Raw genomic sequence first — 22,668 nt, 5'->3', positions numbered from 1 at the left:
TGGCCAAGGGGGCCTTGTTACCTGTGGGGCATAGACTGTGGGAATTGGGGGTGAGGCTAGGTTTGGAAGAGGGTGATGTTGAACATTTGGGGTTTTAGTGTATTGTATGGATTGGAGTGGGCAGTTCTGGCTTAAACACTGGGTTTCTGTGTGTTCTCAATAAAGTTATTTGCTATTTCAACACACTGGACTCTTTGATGCACAGAAGTTCTGAATTTGCCCAAAACTGACCCTTTCTTCTCTCCTCAGTCCTCAGCTCCATTCCCAGCCATAAGAACAGAAGGGGCACACACACACATACGTGCACAGAAACACACAAACATACAGGATACACAGAGACAGCTATATTTCAAAACTAGTGCCTTCCTTTCCTGCCTTTGTCTCCTGAGTCCAGCTCTGCACCTTGGGCTCCATTGTGGTCTCCTCAAAGGAAGGAAGGAAGGAAGGGGAGGCTACTGAACCCCCAGAGCATACCTTCCTTTCCCACAAAGGCCGCCAGCAGAATAAGCAGCAGCATCTAGGACCTGGCAATCCCTGCGCATGCTCAGGAGGGTGCCTTTTGGCGCATGTGTGCATGCACAGTCTCAGCCCCTGAAGCCATGGCTGCCCTCACAGTCTGTTCTTATGGAGGGAGGGAAGTGGGGAGAGCCCTTGTTCATTCAGAGAAATGGCTGGAGGGTCTTCTGGGGGGCCCTTGGGGGGTTATAAGAAGGAAGGAAACCCCTCTTCTTCTCCCAAAGAAAGGCAGGGGGCCTGCCAGGTCTTCTCCCTCTTTCGTTCCCTGCCCCCTATTAGGAGGATACCTTGGGTACCAGGTACTTGGGGGGTTATTATGAGAATAGACGCCGTGGGAACCATTGGAGAGAGGCATGGCCATGGAGGGGAGGGGGTTTTGGACTTCATCTCCCAGAAGCCTCAGCCAATCACTGCACACATGCAAATTTCCTTCCTACCTCAGTAGTCTACAGTCAATCTGAATAGACTTACAGAGCCCTACAAAGGCTCCTCCTTCCTCTTTGTCCCTCAGCCAATCACCATCCACATGCAAATTTCCTTCCTACCTCATAATGCCCTCCCTGACAGCTTGGCCAATGATCTGAGATTCTGGGAGCTGAAGTCCAAAACATCTGGAGGGCTGGAGTTTGAGGACCCCTGATTTAAATGCTAAGACCTGACTTGGATGCCAGCATTATTGCAGAGGCCATGAGTCAGGTGCCCAGTGACTCTGTAAATAAGATCATACTGGATCACTTTGAATCTGTGAGTACTAAGGAGGTGGTCACGCTCCCTGGAAATGAGAAGAAGACAACTTGCCCTCTGGACCCTTGCCCTTCATGGCTGGTCATCCAAGGAGGAGATGTACTTGGGACTCACCTGAGATATATCATAGATGCATCTCTTAGTGAGGGCTATTTTCCATCTTGCTTAAATGAAGCGGTGTTACGGCTGTTTATGTAAAAGCCCTCCCTAGATCCCTTGGACATGAACAATTACAGACCGGTCTCCCATCTTATATTTCTAAACAAGGTGATTGAGAGGGCAGTTGCTCTTCAACTCCAAGTAGTCTTGGAAGAAACAGATTATCTGGACCTGTTTCAAACTGGCTTCAGGGTGGGATACGGAGTCGAAACTGTTATGGTCGCCTTAGTAGATGATCTTTGCTTGAGCATCGACATGTGAAGTGTGACCCTGTTGATGCTTTTGGATCTCTCAGCGGCCTTCGATACCATCAACCATGGCATCTTTCTGGAAAGCCTCAGGGAATTGGGGATCGGGGGCAATGCGTTGTGGTGGTTCTGGTCCTATCTCTCAAGTAGATTCCAGATGGAGATGCTTGGGGACAGTTGCTCCTCTAAAAGGGAGCTTAAATCTGGCGTTCCTCAGGGCTTCGTCCTGTCACTAATGCTGTTTTTTCTTAAACCTTAAAAACCAACTTCAAAAATTCAAGGTCACATGGGATGTAAAAGGGCAACATTACATAAAAACAGGGATGGACTCAGAAGACAGAGATACCTTCTTTGCACCAGTTCAGTCCTCGAAAGGGAATCCTATTACGAAGGAAGATCCACTTCTGCTCCAATGTGGTTGAGATCAGATATAAGTGGAGACCATCGTTCTTCAAAAGGCAGAGGAAGATTCCACTCCACAACCTTCTAGATTGATCAGTGAGCTTTTCCATAAACCCAAAATCCTGACCACCAATCAGTCATATTGACCTTTCCAGTTTTCCAAGCCCTGGCAATTTCAATCCTGGCCAATGCCAACAAAAATGCAACAATATCTTTATTGTGTAATGTCTTGTTTTCATTAATAAACACTGAAAGCAATAAAAGTTCTGGAGAAGGGACAATCTTTTGATCATTGATTTCTGAAACTAAGTTAACTACTGAATGCCAAAATGCAAATACACTTAGACAATCGTACCACCTGTGCAGGAAGGTACCTCTAGTATTACATCCTCTCCAACAGCATAGGTGGGGCTCTTAGTAAGGCGTGCAAGTTGTATGGTGTGAGGTACCATCTATGCACAACTTTAAGAATGCTTTCTTTCAGTGCTGTTTAACATCTACATGAAACCGCTGCGAGAGATCATCCAGAGGAATGGGGCAGGTGCTATCAGTATCCTCATGACACCCAGAGATATCTCAGTGTCAACTAAGGAAGGCATCTCCCCTCTGAATGAATGTCTTGGGGCAGTAATGGGGTGGATGGGGAAAAACATACTGAAACTGAATCCAGATAAAACGGAGGTGCTGATTGTTGGGGGTCCTAATCCAGGTATGGAGGTTTTCCAACCGGTCCTGGAAGCGGTCGCACTTCCCCTAAAGGACTATGTTTGCAGTTTGGGGGTGCTCCTGAATCTGTCGCTCCAGATGTCAGCTCAGATAGATGCGACAGCAAGGAGTGCCTGTTGTTAGCTTTGGTTGATACGCCAACTGCGCCTCTTCCTGGAACCTGAGGACATGAAAACTATGATGCATGTGCTGGTAACCTCATGTCTTGACTTCTGCAATGAGCTCTACATAGGGCTACCCTTGCACTTAGTCCGGAAACTTCAACTAATCCAAAATATAGCAGCCAGAGTGGTCAATGGAATATCTAGAGGTGTCCATATCACACCTATAATGGCTGCCCATTAATTTCCTGGGACAGTACAAGGTCTTGGTTATAACCTTTAAAGCCCTCCATGGCTTGGGTCCATCTTACTTACGGGATCGCCTTCTCCCATACAATCTGCCCCACACTTTGAGGTCCTCTAGTAAAAACTTACTGCAGTCAGCAATAACAAGGCTCTCTGCAGTTACACAGAGGACCTTCTCCCAAGTTATGGAACAACATCCAGAAGAGTTCCGATATATCACCAGTCTTTAAGGCTTTAAAAAGGCCTTTAAGACATATCTCTTTCCAGATTAGCATTCCAGCAATCTCTTATTAATTGAATTGCTCAGCAACTGCTCTAACTGCTTCTGCTTTATTTTTAATAATTGTTTTCATAATTGTTTAAGAATTTAATTATATTTTATTGTGGATGGGAGGAATTGGGAGGGTTTGGGACACAACAATGACAAGTTGTTATTGTGTTTTACCAGTGCTTTTACTCTTAGTCGCTTTGATCTGTTTTTAGAAGCCTTTAGAAGCCTTTGAGGCACCCTCGTCACGTGTGAGGGTTGCCTGGTAGGCGGAGTGCCCACACAGCTGGCAACCCTCGCAAGTGACGAGGGCGCCGCAGCTGCAGCACACCCACCATACGCGGCGCATAATGGTGACATTGCAGATGTGCCACCTCCAAACAGGGAGGCGCAACTGCAATGTACCCTCGCCATCGCTGGCGCTTTGGGGCGGCAGAAGTGCAGCACAAAAAGGAGCCACTTCCACGTGCTCCTTTTTTGCTCCGCAACAGCACTGCTCAATTTGTTTGTTGTGGCGCTTCTGCGGAGAAAAGAGTAGGGCCAGGGACGCACCTCTTTCTGGCGGCCTGTACCCTGCCTTAGTATGTTTCACAAATTTTGTTGCTTGTGAATATTTGTATTTTGTCAGGTCTCTTAATTGTATCTGTGTTATTGTTGTTGGTCCTATATGGTTTTTTTCCTTTTAGCACCAAAGTTAAAAAAAATGTAGTATCCTGGAATCTAGAAAGCATATCCAGGAGAAGGTGTTTTGGCCACACTGTAAACAATAACATCCAAAATGCACAAAACAGTGGTGCCTTTCTCCTGTTTGATTTTTAACACTTTTGATCATAGAATTGTAGAATCGCAGAATTGGAAGAGACCGCAGGGGCCATCCAGTCCAACGCCATTCTGCCATGCAGGAACTTTCAATCAAAGCATCCCTGACAGATGGCCATCCAACCTCTGTTTAAAGACCTCCAAGGAGGAAGACTCCACAAAAATCTCTGAGGGGATTTGTTCCACTGTCGAACAGCCCTGACTGTCAGGAAGTCCCTCTTAATGTTGAACTGGAATCTCTTTTCCTGTAGCTTGTATCCATTGCTCCGGGTCCTAGTCTCTGGAGCAGAAGAAAACAAGCTTGCTCCCTCCTCAATATGACATCCCTTCAAGTATTTAAACAGGGCTATCATATCACCTCTTAACTTTCTCTTCCCCAGGCTAAACATCCCCAGCTCCCTAAGGCGTTCCTCATAGGGTTTCATGGTTTCCAGACCCTTCACCATTTTAGTTGCCCTCCTGATAAAAATCTGATAAAGAAGACCCTCTATTTTTTCATGATGATGATGATGAGGACGATGATGGACCTTTCTATCTACAGATTTCTTTACCCATGGATTGAACCATCCAAAGCTTGAAAACATAGAAACACAATGTAAATTCCAAGAGCAACTCTTGTTTTTGCCATTTTATATAATAGACATTGCTTTTGTTGTTGTTATTGCGTGTCTCCAAGTCGTTTTGAATTTATGGTGATCCTAAGGCAGACCTATCACAGGGTTTCCTTGCCAAATGTCTTCTGAATAGTTTTCCCATTGCCTTTCCCTGAGGCTGAGAGAGTGTGACTTGCCCAAAGTCCCCCAATGGGCTTCCAAGGCAGGGCTGGGATTCCAAATCTGAACTACAGAGTCATAGTTCAGCTATGCTCAAACCAATATGCCACACTGGTTCCTATATTATGGACACCATTTCACTGGACCATTTCATTTCATGGACTTGGCCCAGCTTTCTCATCCACGGAGGTCATTTTGCAAGCCCCCTTCTCCTCCTCCATTTCCAGCCCAGCTCCTTCTGCATGTCCTCCAACTCTCCCAGTTTGGCAGGGACCCTCCCCTGGTTCATCCTCTACCCTCCCACCTTTTCAGCTGCTTTTAAAATGTCCTGGTTTCTTCTTCCTCCTCCTGCCATTTCTCCCCTTCTCTTCAGCTCACTGCCATTGCTGCAAACTGAGTCCAAAGGGCAAAAGGAGTCTGCCCTCCATGAAGACAGCCAAGGAGAAAGGAGAAGAGGGGCCCTTCCCAGAGGCTCAGGCAAAAGCAAACAGCTGCACCTCTCCTAGTTTGCCTCTCCTTCCTCAGAAAGAACCTTGCAGTCTTGATCATACTCTGAGGTTTCATGGTTTCTCTGGGATCCCCCCCCCCCCCAAAAAAATCTCATGGCCCCACAGATTCTCCCAAGAAAGGGAGGACTAGACACACAAAGAGACACACTTCCTTCCTTTTGGCCCAAGGAGCCAGGCCTCCTTCTCTCTCTGGAGCCTCAGGGAGAGAAAGAGATACCTCTGTTAAACTGGGGCCTCAGAGAAGGTTGTGGAACATTCTCCATAGTCGCAAACAGCACAAAATGGCCCCCAGAACAAAAAATGGCCACTGGAACACAAAATGGCTGCCTCTGACTGAGCACTTGACAGTTGGCAGTTTGAGGCCTTCAGAGGAGAGAGAGAGAGAGAGAGACTGAGGGAAGAGTGGAAGGGGGTCCTGGAGGGAGGGGGCCTTGGGAGATATTGTCAGAACCTGTTATTGAGATCAGTTATAATGCTGTATATATTCAGTTCCTATATAATCACTTCATGTAGGTTTTGAGATATCTGATCTATATTGTTCTGTTAGCTAAGATGTTGGGGGTGGAGAGTATATGGGTAGAATATTAAAGTTGGTGTTAGTTTCTAAGTGGGGCCCTATTAACTGCTTTGGAGTGTTGTTTTAGACAACTAGCTGGCAATGTTTCAAATGTCTTGAGTGAGGCTAGGTTGTGATGGGAACCTGGCTAAGTGTGTGTGGGGTGGGGAACTAGCAGGGGGAGAAAGGAGGGGGCGTTTTTGTATGTACAACGCTGTGTAAATTTACAGCGCTTTATAAATAAAGGTTAATCATAATAATAATAATTTTAAAAGTGTACATTTTTCTCTGAAGCCTCAGACTCTGCAAAAAAGTGTTACAGATCAGTACTGCAATGCTCTTACAATAGACTTCCTACTTTTGGTATACGTTTGGTTGTGGACCATTGATCAGAGGATTCCAACCTCACAGATACAGAGCCTTCCTGAGATATTTGGTGTTCACTTCCTAACAAAGGGCTTTTTGGCCTCATAAAGGATTTGGGTCAAAAGAGGAGGGGTCTCTAATAGGAGGGCCACTGAGACGACGATTGTCCCCCAAACTATCCCAAAAGTAGCTCCTTTTGGAGGTTTTAAAATCAAGTGAATGTACATGAACTGAAAAGATATAACCTTATAAGTGATCTTAATAACAGGTTCTGACACCTAGTGAGACATCAGAGAGTAGTAGTAGCCTTTTCTCTTGCCAATGGGATTTACAGTGCATTCCCTGGATTGTATCTCCCAGCATCCACATGGCCAGAGAGAGGAGGGTCCTGCCCTGCATAGGGCTGCCATCTCATGGGTCTTAGGCTCTGGGAATGTGTGCCTTTGGCCAGTGTCCGAGTGGCTGGGGCTCCAGGGTCCCTCAGTCCCTCCTGCCTTGTTCCATATTAACTGCAGCAGGAGCCTGTGAGGGTGGGGCAGGGGGCGGGTCTTCCAGCTCCTCTTCCCCCATTGGCCAGACTGAAGAAGGGGAGGAGCTTCTGCCTCTCTATTTAGCTCTGCGCAAGGAAGAGTGAGCGAGGAGCAGACAGTGAGAAGGGGGGGAGAGAGACAAGGAAGAAGGAGAGAGAGAGAGGAAGGAAAGAGAGATAGACAGAAACAAGGAAGGAAGGAGAGAGAGAGAGAGAGAGAGAGAGAGGAGTGGAGAGGGATCAGAGGGACAAGGCCTGGAAGCCTTGGAAGAAGGAAGGAGCTTCTGCCTCGCTATTTAGCTCTGCGCAAGGAAGAGTGAGCGATGAGCAGAGAGTGAGAAGGGGTCAGAGAGAGAAAGACAAGGAGGGAAGGAAGGAGGGGAGAGGAACAAGGCCTGGAAGTGGTAGGCTTCACTGCTGTGCTGAGGCCTCCAACTGCCAAGCGCTGAGGTGCAGGTGGCCATTTTGTGTCTTGGTGGCCATTTTGTGTCTTGGTGGCCATTTTGTGTTCTGGCGGCCATTTTGTGCTGCTTGTGACTGTGGGGAATAATGTTCCAGAACCTTCTCTGAGTCCTCAGTTGAACAGAGGCTTCTCTTTCTCTCCTGAGGTTCCAGAGTCAGAAGGAGGCCAGGCTCCTTGGGCCAAAAGGAAGGAAGGGTGTCTCTTTGTGTGTCTTTTGTGTCTCTTTTCTGAGAGGGTTTTCTTATTACAAAGCTCTGCTTCTTCTGGGGAACATGGGTTTTAAAAGGGATCAGAAATGGGGAGGAGAGTTTTAATACAAGCCTTATTTTTCTTTTTCACAAACATTGGGCTTTGGCTTCTAAGAGGAGGCTAGTCCCCCAAAAAAGGCCAAAAGTGGCTCCTTTGGGAGGTTTTTAAAGTCTCCCCAGTTTTCTTATTAATAGATTTTCAGGGAAGAAGGAAGGTGGCAGACCAAATCATCTCCTGTTACCAATAATGATACATACAAACATACAAACAAACAACAAGAAAAAGAATAAGAATTATACAGACAAACAAACTTCTTATATTTAAAAAAAGCAAAACCATTTTAAACGGGATAAAAATTCGATTTGGGTGATTCTATCATTTCCCAATCGACTCAGGCTGTATCTGCACTACAGAAATAATCCAGTTCAAAACCGCTTTAACTCTTCTGTTTCCATCCTATGGAATCCTGGGATTTGTAGTTTGTTGTGGCATGAGAGCTCTCTGGCAGAGAAGGCTAAGTGTCCCAAAGGTACAATCCCAGGATTCCATAGCACTGAGTGGTTAAAGCCGTGTCAAAGTGCCTTATTTCTATAGTGCGGATGCAGCCTTCTTGGGAAAGGGGCTGATGCTGGGGAAAAGATGAGGAATGCAGAAGGAAAGGAGGATGGATGGAAGGACGGACGGACGGACGGACGGACAAACAAAGAGCCACCTGCAGCTGGATTGGCCTCTCTGAACGGTCAAGACCTGAGCTGGGTTGTGGATGATGGGCACTCTTAATATTAATATCTTTCACTATTGATTGAAGTTAAGGAGGGGATCAGGTTCCTCCTTTCAATAGCTTCAGGAAAAAGTTTAGGTGTTGTTAAGGTTTGGAAATCCTGTTTAGGGACATTTTTTGTTCTCACAGCCATCGGGTGCCATCATGAAAACGTTTCTGTGTTGTTTAGGTTCAGAAATCCTGTTTGGGGTCCCTTCCGACTTTGGGGCCTTTTCATCCTCCATTTTGGGTTCCCTGAAGGCCTCAAACTGCCAACTGCCAAGCACTGAGACTCAGGAGGCCATTTTGTGCTGCTGGTGACTATGGGAAATAATGTTCCAGAACCTTCTCTGAGGCCTCAGTTAAACAGAGGCCTCTCTTTCTCTCCTGAGGCTCCAGAGAGAGAAGGAGGCCAGGCTCCTTGGGCCAAAAGGAATTCAGTGTGTCCCTTTGTGCCTCTGGCCCTCCATTTTGGAGGGAAGGAAGGAAGGAAGGAAGGAAGGAAGGAAGGAAGGAAGGAAGGGGTCTGTGGGAGTCTGAGCAAGGGAGGCAGGGACCCAGGGGCAGTGGGGAGGCTGGGCTTTGGGGGCTGGGAGAGAGAGGTGGGGAAAGAGACCCTCCCTTTGGGCCCTAGCTGGGGAGGGTCCACCAGTCCTTGCCTCCCCCTTTGGGAAAGGAGACCCCCTCAGCCCCCTGGACTCACTCCTGCCACTCATTCCTAGGGCTGGGACTCAGAGGAGTTTCCTAGGCATTGTCACCTTCTGCCCTCCATGGCCATTGGCATTGACCTTTCGCCATTGCCTTCCCTCCCTCAGCCCTGTGGACCTCCTCCTCCTTCGCACTCAGAGCAACCCTTCTCTATGGCTGAGGAGACGGCCTCTGACCCAGGGAAGCTCCGGCCATAAAGGACTGCAGAAGAGGCCTTTCTGGGGCTGCGGGAATCGGGGTCTTTGTACTGAAGGTAGGTCTCTATTCCTGGAGCTGAAAGAGGACCTTTGTTTAAATGTTTCAGTCCAGGATATTGTGGAAGGGCTGCAGCTGAGAGAATGAGCCGATGCTTTGCAGGCATAAAGCCCCAAATTCAGTCTCTGGCAGCATTGTCTTCCCAGAAAGTGGAAATGAGATTTCCAGACCCAGACACACAGTGCGCCAGTAAGTCCTTTGTGTGGGGACTGTGTGTACGTGTTGTTTACTAGAGCTTTGTGAGATATTTGTTTCATGGAATTTACATATGATTTCACTTCTTAAAAATGACCACAGTCCAGGGTGCAATGTTCCATCAAAGACCTATACATTTATAGACTTTTGTTTTTTCAAATGCACCACATTCAGCATTGTGCAGACTTTTTAAAAACATGCAAGGTAAAGTGAAGTGAATGTGATTTTGACAATAGGTTCATTCAGAAACAGTGCACACAAATGTACATGCATCAATTTCTGCGTTCCTTCAGGAAACAAAGAGAGGTGATGCACACCTCATGCTCCATTTCTGACCAAAATATAAACACAGCAGTTAAGCTCAGATAAATGGTCTCATTTGCAAAAAATAAAATAATTATTTTCACCAGTGTGTAAATGAGGAGGGGCCATGATGAGAGGAGGCCATGGATCAGATCCTTAAGGTAATGTAGGTCTTATCCAGCCCAGGAGCTAGAGCTTCTCCACTTGGGACATAAAGCAGGTCCTCCTCCTCTTCCTCTGTGTGAATGAGAAGTCAAATTCTCATCAGTGATGATGACACAGCCTGAAAAATTTGCATTCCTGCATTTAAAAATCTGAGGAGTCCTGAATCCTGTTGGTTAACCCTTGAGTGTAGACTCACTCAACCCATAAGTGACTGCTGATGTCCACATATAGATAAATCCAACTGATTCAGTGATTCTACTCTGATCAGGACTAAGCATAGGATACAGACTAGGATTTAGGCCAGCATGTGCCTGGAACAGGATATTCCCAAGCCAAGATGGCCAGGTAACATTTGGAAAGTGGGCACTCTCCACATGGGAAGAGACACTCTCCGAATTGTGACTTTTCTGCATGCAGAAGTCTGCCATGGGAATTGGGTGCTCCCTTCCCATCAGCTCAATCCTCTGATGCCCCCTGATCCTGGGAGGAGGGCTGGTTACCATGGAAGGGAAGAAACTTGAGAAGAGAGAACTCCTTTCCTGCCCTGCCTGGCCAGCGGCTTCACTGGTCAATGGAGTGCAACTGGTTTGGCCACTGGAAGAATGAGGGTCCACCCTGGTGGGAGAGTTGGGTGCGAGGTATTAGAGAAGCATCCAGCTGTGTTTCGGTAGCCAGAAGGGAAGCATATGTGACCTGTATATGTCACCAGCAGGATGACGATCTTTGTGACTTTGAGTGCTGCAGGTTTTCTTGCCAAACCAAGCCTAACCCTGGTCTCTTTTCTCAGGAACTTCATCTTGGCCCCCTTGTACACTGCTTTGGGGTATCTTTTGCTGGACGTGATCCAAGTGCAAGGCCACCAAGACCTCTCTACCTAATGGCCGACACAGGGGCCAAGCGGAGGGAGTTGGGCTCCAAGAGAAAGAGGTTGCCGAGGTACAACAACTCTTTTGTAAGTTGCCACCCTGACTATTAATTTCTTTTTAAAAAGTTTTTATTGAAAATATTAAAAATTACAAATGACTAAAAGACATATGACAATCCAATTACATTATGAAGCAAACCCTTTTATCTATTAGACTTATGTAGATTTCTTTAAGTAAACTTCCTGGTTCTCCAGATCTCTCCAAAAATAAAAACCATTTTATTTTAACTGAACTCTTATCTCTTTACCAACTATTTACCAATGGCTTCTTAATACTTCTGAATAAAGGCTTGTATACCTGTTATCACGTTACTTTTCTATACTTTTTTCATTCCACCTTATACCATATACTATGTTATCAATATCACCACTGTGTTGTTTATTTATTTTTCTTCATATATTTACCTTCATATGTTCTATATTTCATATTTTCCAATATCATTTCAACTCTTTTGCCATATTCTACAATACTCATCCCAAACATTCCACTCTTTGTAGAAATTATCTAATGATTTATTATTTACAAAGTAAGTCAATTTATTCATTTCGAAAAAATCTTAACATTTTCAATCCCCATTCTTCAATTGTAGGACATTCTTCTTTTTTCCATTGTTTTGCAAACACTGACCTTGCTGCTATTATAGCATAGAGAAGAATTGTCTGACTATTAGTTTCATTTGTGTCCCTGCTGGGCCACCTCATGAAAGCAAGCGGAGAACATACTGTCCCAGTGTGGCAGAGAGAGTCCTGGTTAATCCTCTGTCACCTCATTTTTTCAGGGGCTTTGAAAATGTCCTAGTTTTCTCTCCTCCTCGCACTTTGTCCCTTCAGTTCAGTTGCTGCAAAATGTGTTCCAAGTTCAAAAGATGTGTGCAGCTCAACAACTCAAAAGAGGAGAAGGGAGGAGAGAAGGGGCAGGGTCTTGCCCTTGCCAGGAGTTGGGGGCCAAATCAAACTGCTGTACCCTTCCTCACTTTTGTGATCTTCATCATTAACAACTTTGGCCATCTTGACCCCCTTTTGGTGTTGCTTATCCAGATGTGTCTTTCTTTCCCCATCTGTGAAATGCTGAGGGATATGGAAGAATATATCTGGAGCTAAATTGAGGGTGGGCCCAGTGGCCCTCAAGGCCAGAGTACTCCCCAGAACTGTTTTTTAAAAATGGAATTTGCCTCTGAAATTAGGTGAGATATGGCTAAATGCACTATAATTCATTGGTGACTAAATGTACTATACATGTCTGGATAGTCAGTATCTTAATCAATCAATAATATCCCAGAAATGGCCTAAATTATATTCTTTATTATATTGTATATTATATTGAAAGGGTTCAAGACAATCTGGATCTCAGAGGCTGTAGCTTTTTGCTTGCTTGCAGAATTTAAAGTTTATTTGCTGGACTGAATTCTGAAGTGTTGAAATAATATTTGCAATGCACCATGTGCTTCCCCCCCCCCCCCCTTTTATTGGTCATTCTCTGGATGAGGGCTATTTTCTATTGCAGGTGACCTTTGCGGATGTGGCGATATATTTCACCGAGGAGGAATGGAAACTGTTGACAAAGAAGCAGAAACTTATGTACAGTTCTGTGATGATGGAGAATTATGAAAATGTGGCCTCTGTGGGTAAGGAAGCTGAATCCATTGCCCTTCCTGTGGAGACTGAGGGCCCTTTCATAATTCAATGTCAGAACGCTATAATTCCACTTTAGAATTATTGAATCAAAGAGTTGAAACAGACTGCAAGGACCCTCCGGGTCAATCCTCTGCCATGCAGGAATAGGCATTCAAAGCATCTCCGAGAGATGGCCATCCCATCTCTGTCTAAAAACCTGCAAAGAAAGAGCACCAAACTCTGAGGGAATATGGCGCAGTACAGACCGTCAACAAGCGGCATACCAGCACCGGTATTAGGGTTGGGAAGAGCGCATCATGTACATGCTCCCTAACCTTAATACATACCAGCAGCGCCATAATGCCAGCGCCCTGTGTACATGGGCACTGCTATTATGATGTCACGCACGCACCATATCTAAACCTGAAAGAGCTCCTTCTGGGCACGCACCTCGTTCTCACAGCCACCAAACGGCTGCGAGAATGATGGCAGGGGGAGAGGCCCCTTTCTGCCATAGCTCTGGCTCCCATGGTGTCCAGGGGCATGAAGCCCCAAGGACATCCATTTCCAGGCCACAGGGAAGCAGCATTTTGCCGCTTCTCCATGGCCTGGAATTGTGCTGGATTGGGGCCTCTTGGCTGCCAGTACCGCTGCCCTGGCCCAAATCCTCCGCGGAAAGGGGCAGCTGCAGACCACCCCTTTTCCATGGTCAGTACTGGGCCTATATTCCACTGTTGAAGAGCTCTTACTGTCAGGAAGATCCTCCTAAAGTTTAAGTGGAATCTCTTGTCCCTGTGGTTTGCATCCATTGTTCCATGGTCTTTTTCTGGAGTAGCAGAAAGCAAGCCTGCTCCATCTTGAATATGACATCTCTACAAATATTTCAATAGGGCTGTCATGTCCCCTCTTAACCTTCTCTTCTCTAAGCTAAACATACCCAGCTCCCTAAGTCGTTCCTCAGAGAGCATGGTTTTCAGACCATTCACCGTTTTGGTTTTCCTTCTCTGGACATGCTCCAGCTTCTCAGCATTTGTTTGACTTGTGGTGCCCAGAACTGGACACAGGATTATTGCAAGTGAGCCCTACCAAAACAGAATAGAGTGGCATTATTATTTTCCTTGATCTTGACACTGTACTCCTATTGATACAGCCTAGGATCACATTGGCCTTTTCAGCTGCTGCATCACACTGTTGACACATGCCCAACTTGTGCTCTACTACCATTCCTAGTTCCCTTTCACACATTATTTAATTGTCAAAACATATTCCTGTGGAATCTTGGAATTTTTAGTTTTAGTGAGGCACTATTGTTCTCCACTTTGTAAGGATATCCAACCCTAAACTGCTAATTCTGGAATTTTGTGGGAAGGAGCCATGGATATTAATGCTTTTTGCCCCTAAATGGTCCTCAGCCCATTCCTGAACAAGTTTCCTGGCTTTTGTTTCCACTTTTCCAGGCTCTGGAGAGGCTTTGTGGGAAAAAGGCCTCCCTTGGCCCTGCAATGGCCCAGAGAGGGCCCAGCAGTGCCAAATGGCCTCCACTTCCCCAAAGGGATGCTGTGGGATATTGAGGGGCAAAATATCATGTCATATTTTTAGGCAACACAATGTGGGGTTGCCTCAAGATCCTGTGGCGGCCAATGTGACTCTCCCCAGTCCCCAACAGTAGTCCATCCCTGTCTTGGAGTTGTCTTAAAGCTGTTTTAAGGCTCTCCTTGAACCTCACCAAAACTGGAATCCAGGTCCCAGCCCCTTTATTCTGCTTTTCCTAATGCATTATTTGTAAATTGATTGTCCTGCCTTTCTCAAGAAATGAGTCTCAAAGTGTCCCTTTTGTGCATCACACTCTGTGGGTGTGTGTCTGTGATAGAGATGGAGGCAATGTGAAAAACAGAAAAGCAGGAAAGAGATGGTGAAGGTGAAATGCTGAAGCAGTGCAGATGGGCAAGAGTGAAGGTTGGAGAGCAGAGGGAGTAAGTGAAGGGGATCAGGCCTCTGGGAGCCAGGAGGGGAAGGCAGGAGCAAAGCCAGGATTGCCTAGCTCTGTGCAGACAGGAAGGGATCTCTAGGAAGGGCCAGGAGAGGGGCCTTGGGGATTGGGAGGCAGCCACCAACTCGATAGATTTTAAGACCTGAACTGGTGAGAACTGGTTCAGGCCCTTGTTTTCTAACATATTTAGCAATTATGAGCAATGTCTATGAAGAGGGACAGAAAAAATTTCCTTTTTCTCTGATGTTTCTTTTCCAACCTGAGCTTGCTTGGCTCCATGGTTGATTCCAGAAGTGCTTTGTTACCTGAAATGCTGGAGTCTGGGGAGGATACTCCCAAGTGCTATGCTTTTAGGGAAATTTCATGCTTAGCTCAAAGGAGAGATTGGGGCAACAGTGATCTCGGGATTCATCCCAACTATATCAGGCCCCAAAGCACACAGAATTCCAAAGGCATTTCAAATAGGTTTCTGTGTTTTATTTAAGGGGAAAGCAAAACACACACACACACATACATCTAAGTGTTCATGAACATACACAAGAACTAGGTAACAAAGGTGGTCGTGGTGAATAGTGCAAGGCTTTGCTAATGGTAATACATTACCTAGATGGAACTTGATTGCAATTGCTGAGGGTCCAGAATGGGGAGAGAAGTCAGTAACTCCCATGACAAGTGAGGCTGGCGAGTGTAGTGAGGTGTTTAGCAATGTAAACCAATGGAGTGTTTCTCTGCAACTGGACTGATGCTGATGCTGGTTTAAATTGCTTTAGAATGTTTCCTGGGTGGGGAAAGAATTGTCTGAAACTGAATTAAATGCAGTGGGTCCTTGGTGGAAATTCTTCAGCCAAAAAGGATCATCACACTGGCTCTCAGGTCCTTCTTGGCTCTGAATTTGGGTCCCATTCACAAGCCAATGTATAGCACAATCTGAAGGCGACACTCCCAGAGATCAACAATAACATAGCAGAGAACAGAAGAAAATCTCCAGATATAGGTATTGGCAATGCACTGACTATTTGCCACACTTAAAAAGAACTCATAGACACAGTTGATTTCCTCCAAGTCCTTGGAGGTTCTTTATCTTGAGTTGGAATAGAAAACAAATATGTACCAGCTCTCCTCACCGACTTCCATCAACTTCATAATCTCTTCTACACCCAACTCCAACCCACATCAATCCGCATGTGAGCTGTATACTGTATTGGTTGTGAGTCATCTCCTGGTGTCACACAGCATGAAGCATCCTCTGCAGTTAACTTGCATCATGCCTTGGGCTCTGGATCAGGACTCTATGGCCGTCTCACAAGATACGATGCCACTTTTCAATCAAAATGTTTTAACATATATTTAATAGAATTTTTTAACTGCCTGATTTTCTGCTTCGACTGATTTCCTTATGGCAGTTTCCCTACAATCTCTTCTTTGCAAGCTCCTATAAGTTAGGATACAATCGTTATATGGATTTGGGGGCATCCAGAACAGGGTCATGTCGGGTCACTCACACCAACTTTATTAATTTAACCTGAAATAGGGAGGGGTGAACGTAGGGCTAAATCTTGGGGTAACACCTTCCTCTCTTAACGCTGAGATTCAGTCTTCTCTGTCATTGTTCTCCTTTACAGAAGAACTTGTCAGTCGTGAGCGAATCCACACAACAAAGAAGTCATATAAATGCCATCACTGTGGGAAAAAATTTGCTTACAAGTCAGTCCTAGTCATGCATCGGAGAGTCCACACAGGAGAGAAGCCATACAAATGCTGGCATTGTGGGAAATGTTTCTCTAGGAAGTCAGACCTAGTGAAACATCAGAGAGTCCACACAGGAGAGAAGCCATACAAATGCCAGCATTGTGGGAAATGGTTTTCTTGCAAGTCAAACCTAGTGAGACATCAGAGAGTCCACACAGGAGAGAAGCCATACAAATGCAAGCGTTGTGAGAAAAGTTTTTCTTCGAAGTCACCCCTAGTGAGACATCAGAGAGTCCACACAGGAGAGAAGCCATACAAATGCCAGCGTTGTGAGAAATGTTTTTCTTCGAAGTCAGACCTAGTGAAACATCAGAGAGTCCACACAGGAGAGAAGCCATACAAATGCCAGCATTGTGGGAAATGTTTCTCTCAGAAGTCAGACCTAGTGACACATCAGAGAGTCCACTCAGGAGAGAAGCCATACAAATGCCAGCATTGTGGGAAATGTTTCACTCAGAAGTCAGTCCTAGTGATGCATCGGAGAGGCCACACAGGAGAGAAGCCATACAAATGCCAGCATTGTGAGAAATGTTTTTCTTCGAAGTCAGACCTAGTGAAACATCAGAGAGTCCACACAGGAGAGAAGCCATACAAATGCCAGCATTGTGGGAAATGTTTCTCTCAGAAGTCAGACCTAGTGACACATCAGAGAGTCCACTCAGGAGAGAAGCCATACAAATGCCAGCATTGTGGGAAATGTTTCTCTCAGAAGTCAGTCCTAGTGATGCATCGGAGAGGCCACACAGGAGAGAAGCCATACAAATGCCAGCATTGTGGGAAATGTTTCTCTCAGAAGTCACACCTAGTGACACATCAGAGAGTCCACACAGGAGAGAAGCCATACAAATGCCAGCATTGTGGGAAATGTTTCTTTCAGAAGTCAAACCTAGTGACACATCAGAGAGTCCACTCAGGAGAGAAGCCATACAAATGCCAGCATTGTGGGAAATGTTTCTCTCAGAAGTCAGTCCTAGTGATGCATCGGAGAGGCCACACAGGAGAGAAGCCATACAAATGCCAGCATTGTGGGAAATGTTTCTCTCAGAAGTCACACCTAGTGACACATCAGAGAGTCCACACAGGAGAGAAGCCATACAAATGCCAGCATTGTGGGAAATGTTTTTCTCGGAAGTCAGTCCTAGTGACACATCAGAGAGTCCACTCAGGAGAGAAGCCATACAAATGCCAGCATTGTGGGAAATGTTTCTCTCAGAAGTCAGACCTAGTGACACATCAGAGAGTCCACTCAGGAGAGAAGCCATACAAATGCCAGCATTGTGGGAAATGTTTCACTCAGAAGTCAGTCCTAGTGATGCATCGGAGAGGCCACACAGGAGAGAAGCCATACAAATGCCAGCATTGTGGGAAATGTTTTTCTCGGAAGTCAGTCCTAGTGATGCATCGGAGAGGCAACACAGGAGAGAAGCCACACAAATCCCAGAAGTGAACTAACATTATTTTTGTCAAGAATTGTGATGTTTTTTGTTAGGTGTGTCTGTCTGTATGTCTGTTTATACTTTAAAGTTGTATTTTGTTAGGTTTAGGTTTTAATTGCTATTAGTATATATCATTGCTTTAGTTTATAAAATTGACTGGGGATTTTTGATCGTGGTATAGGTTAGCTGAATAGTGGAATCGGATTTGTTGCAGCTGGCTAGTATAGTTATGGCAATGATAGCTCTTGGAATTTGTGGGATGTTGGTTGATGAAAGTTAGAGGCCAATATTAACAGAAAGGGCTAGTCTCTGGGAATGGCAAAAGGGGCCTTGTTACCTGTGGGGCATAGACTGTGCGTATTGGAGGTGGGGGCTAGGTTTGGAAGAGAGTGGAGTTTTAGGTTTTGGGGTTTAAATGTATTCTTTGGCTTGGGGTGGGCAGTTCTGACTTAAATACTGAATTTCTGACTATGTGTTCTTAATAAAGTTCTTTGTTGTTTCAACACACTGTACTCACTGATGCACAGAAGTTCTGCATTTGCACAAATTTGACACTTTCTTCTTTCCTCAGGCCTTAGATCCTTTTCTAGCCACAAAAACAGAGGCAAACACACACACATTTATACACAGAGAGAGAGAGAGAGAGAGCTATATGTACAAAGCAGAGCCTTCCCAGCCTTTCCCTCCTTAGTCCAGCTCTGCAGCATGGGCTCCATTCTGGAAGGAAGGAAGGAAGGGCGTACTCCTTCCCTTCTTCCAAAGGCCGACAGTGGAAAAAGCAGCAGCAGCAGCAAGGGCCTTTCGATCCCTGCGCATGCTGGGGAGGGGCCTTTGGGGCATCTATGCATGCACAGTCTGAGCCCCTGAAGCCATTACTGCCCTCACAGTCTGTTCAGAGGGAGGGAGGGAAGTGGGGATAGCTCTCGTCCATACAGAGGAATGGCTGGAGGGTCTTCTGGGGAGAGTTGGGGTGTTGGAAGAAGGAAGGAAGCCCCTCTTCTTCCCCCAAAGAAAAGCAAGGGGTCTGCCAGGCCTCCTGTTCTTCTTTCCTTCCCAGCCCCTCCTTGGGGGATTCCTTGGGGCCCAGGTACTGGGGGGGGGGGTGTATAAATAATAAATAAATAAATAAAACTTTTATTTGTATCCCGCTTTTCTGTGACGAGACAATCAAAGCGGCTCACAACACATTAAAATCCACATTTACAAAATTATGTCCCAAATTCCCCCCATTAAAACAGGATTAAACATGTTACAATTAAAATATCTATTAAAAACACAATAAAAAAATACAACGAGGACAGAGCAGTGGGCTGATACATGATGCGGGGGGAAGTCATTCTGTGGCCGGCACTTTTATTCAGGAGAGGCCTGCCGGAAGAGATCCGTCTTGACAGCTTCTTTAAAGTTGTCTAAGCTGGCAATTTGACGGATCTCGTCTGGCAGGCCGTTCCATAGTTTGGAAGCAATTGCAGAGAAGGCCCTGGTTTTTAAAGGCTGCAATAGATTTCTCCCAGAGGACCTGAGGGTGCGGGGCGGATTATGTGGGAGCAGGCGATCCCTCAAATAGGTTGGACCCAAGCCATGCAGGGCTTTAAAGGTTATAACCAACACCTTGTACTGTGCCTGGAAATGAATAGGCACCCAGTGTAGAGATTTTAGGATGGGTGTTATTTGGTCACTCCTAGTTTTTCCGGCGACCAGCCTGGCTGCCATATTTTGCACTAGTTGAAGTTTCCGGACTAGGCACAAGGGTAGCCCCATGTAGAGCGCATTACAGAAATCAAGTTGTGAAGTTACCAGTGAATGTACAACAGTTTCTAGGTCCTTTACTTCCAGGAAAGGGTGCAGGGGGACCCTTGGAGAGAGGTATGGCCATGGAGGGGAGGGTGATCCAAAGGTAAAAAGGGCTTTGAGGAGCCCCCTTCCTCCTGCAGTGGGGCAGAGGAGAGACCCTCCCTTCTGATGCCTCTTTTGGGCGAGGTTTTTGTGCCAAATACAGAGCATCACACAGCATAGGCTTCAATAGCATTAGAAACAACATGGGGGGGGGGGTATCTCTGGGGGTGGGGGCTATGTCTGGGGGGAGAAGAGACGTAGAGGCCAAATCCAAGAGGAGGGAGATGGGGGGAAACAACTGACCCTCCCCTGGCAACCTAGGAACTTGGCTTGAAGACCCACAGGATTAGGCACCCCCACACATACATACCTTTCCCTTCACAACAACCTTGCTGAGAAGGACCAGTAGAGAGATCCTCAGCCCGAGAAAGAATGTCCCCCCTGGGGGGCCTTGGACCTCCCCCCCAAAGGGATGTAGGTTAAGGGAAGAGAGTGAAGGAGTGAAGGAGTGAAAGTGCCAAGGGAAGAGAAGCATAGAGGGACGGTTAAAGGGGGGGGGGGATCTGGGACATGACTCAGGCATCTTCCCTCCGGAACTCAATATTAGAGCCTTCCACCCCTCACTGTGATGCTTTAAATGACCATTTCACAGATAACATCTCTCAGATAAGAGCTGAATTGGACGCCGGCGTTATTGGAGAGGCTATAGATGAGGTGTCCAGTGACTCACTGAATATGCTGTTTAAATGACACATGTATCTTAAGAGGCCAGAAGCTGCACCAAAGCTACCCCCCAGTCCTTAGGACTGGAGCATGACTTTGGTGTGGCTTCTGGTATCTTAGGACGCATGCAGCATTTAAACAGCATACCTCCAAAGTGTTCCGAAGCAGCTTTATTTTGGCCTGTCTGTTCAGGCCCTTAGGGAGGGCTATTTTTCATCTTGCTCAAATGAAGCGGAGGCACAGCCACTTCTGAAAAAGCCCTCCCTAGATCCCTTGGACATGAACAATTACAGACCGGTCTCCCATCTTTCATTTCTAAACAAGGTGATTGAGCTCTTCAACTCCAAGCAGTCTTGGATGAAACAAATTGTCTAGACCCATTTCAAACTGGCTTCAGGACCGGATACGGAGTCGAGACTGCTATGGTCACCTTAGTAGATGATCTCCGCTTGAGTACTGACGAGGAAGTGTGACTGCTGGTGTTTTTGGACCTCTCAGTGGCTTTCAGTACCATCAATCATGGTATCCTTCTGAAACACCTGAGGGAATTGGGGATCAGGGGCACTGCATTGCAGTGGTTCTGGTGCTATCTCTTGAGTAGATTCCAGATGGTGATGCTTGGGGACAGTTGGTCCTCTAAGAGGGAGATTAAATCTGGTGTTCTCCAGGGTGCCATCCTGTCCCAAATGCTGTTTAACATAAACATGAAACTGCTGGAAGAGATCATCTGGAGGCATGGAGTACGCTGATGACACCCAACTATACCTCTTCATGCCCCAGACCTCAGTGTCAACTAAAGAAGGCATCTCCCCTCTGAGTGAATGTCTTGAGAAAGCAATGGTCTATATGAGGAAAAACAGAGTGAAGCTGAATCCAGATGAGATGGAGCTGCTCGTTGTTGGAGATCCTAATCCAGATATGGAGGTTTGTCACCTGTGATCCATCTGTGGACGGGGTCACACTTCCCCTAAAGGACTGTGTTTGCAGTTTGGGAGTGCTCCTGGATCCGTCGCTCCAGACATTGGCTCAGATAGATACGATGGCCAGGAATGTCTGTTATTAGCTTCAGTTGATACGCTAACTGCACCCCTTCCTGGAACCTGAAGAGCTGAAAACTATGATGGTAATATCCCCCAACCCTGAGGCCAGGCCATCAACAACAGAACAATACACAGATTAACATGGGAATCACTTCTCCTTATCCAGGATCACACAGTATATATATATATATATATATATATATATATATATATATATACCCACTCTCTTCTAGGTCAGCATTCTCTGAAGATGGCAGCCATAGATGCCAGCGAAACGTCAAGAATAAACTCTTCTAGAACATGGACAAAGCCCAAAAAAACCACAAAAAACTACTCTTGGTTTGATTTTTTTTTTAGCCAAACTTAAAATAGACCCATTGAAGAGCCTCTCTTTGATACTTGAACCTCTCAACTTTTGCATAGGGAAGATAGTACATATTATACTATTTCTAGATGAAATGAGATTCAATCATTACAGGTGGAACTGACTGGATAGAAGTCAAATCAGAAAAAAATGTTTATAATGGAGTCTCAAAAATGTAATAATAACAATTTATTAAGCTTTCAGAAAGTTAACAACAAACCACGAGGAAATGCAGGAATATAGATCTATAGGCACTTCAGTGTTGCATTTACTATCATTATTGATTTATTGTTATACTTATTCCTCTGCGATGGTGTGTACAATATGATTTTAGGTAGAGTATTAGAATAAAAAAGAAAAGAAGTAGACCCATTGAAATCATTGAGAGACATGAGTCCCACCCAGCCCTTCTCCCATTGACTTCTTTGGGAATGATGAAGGCTGGGACCAACCCTAGGACTGCAATCCTGGCCCCATTTATTGAAGTTGAATCCCAGTGAAGTCTGGTGCAAAACGCAGTGCTGAAATGAGGATGAAGATGATCATCATGGTCATGATGATGATAATAATAAGACTCTTCCCTTCAAAACCAAAAGCCTTGTGGAAGTTCAAAGACTAATAGAGGTCCAAATCACATGGCAGAAATAATCCACTTAGAGTTCACTTTAACTGCCTTCGTTCATCAATAGACAGTCCTGGGGATTGTAGCTTACTGTGGCACCAGAGCTCTGTGACAAAGAAAGCTAAATGTCTCACAAAACTACAGTTCCCAGAATTCCCTAGCATTGAGCCAAGGCAGTGAAAGCAGTCCCAAACTGGAGTATTTATTCAGTGTGTTTTGGATCTCTGTTAGTCATTGTTTTCAGAAGGATCTGTGGTTTTGTTGACAAGAGATTTATTATTATTATTATTATTATTATTATTATTATCC

At 45.6% G+C, this 22,668-nt stretch overlaps 1 protein-coding gene across 1 annotated transcript in view; it reads left to right on the top strand.

The window, feature by feature from the left end:
• The window catches only part of LOC149301623 (uncharacterized), a 239,280-nt gene extending 221,495 nt beyond the window's left edge, over nt 1-17,785 (top strand). Inside the window, exon 5 of the mRNA XM_089484328.1 lies at nt 16,320-17,785. Coding sequence (XP_089340454.1) covers nt 16,320-17,785 — 1,466 coding nt within the window. The remainder of the gene's footprint in view (nt 1-16,319) is intronic.
• The last annotated feature ends 4,883 nt before the right edge of the window (nt 17,786-22,668 follow it).

This window comes from Sceloporus occidentalis, unplaced genomic scaffold (genome assembly GCF_023333645.1).
Source record: "Sceloporus occidentalis isolate IW3139 unplaced genomic scaffold, rSceOcc1.0.p SCAF_21, whole genome shotgun sequence".
NCBI classification, from domain to species: domain Eukaryota; kingdom Metazoa; phylum Chordata; class Lepidosauria; order Squamata; family Phrynosomatidae; genus Sceloporus; species Sceloporus occidentalis.
The sequence above is the reverse complement of the archived record's forward strand: the minus strand, read 5'-3'. Positions and strand labels throughout refer to the sequence as shown.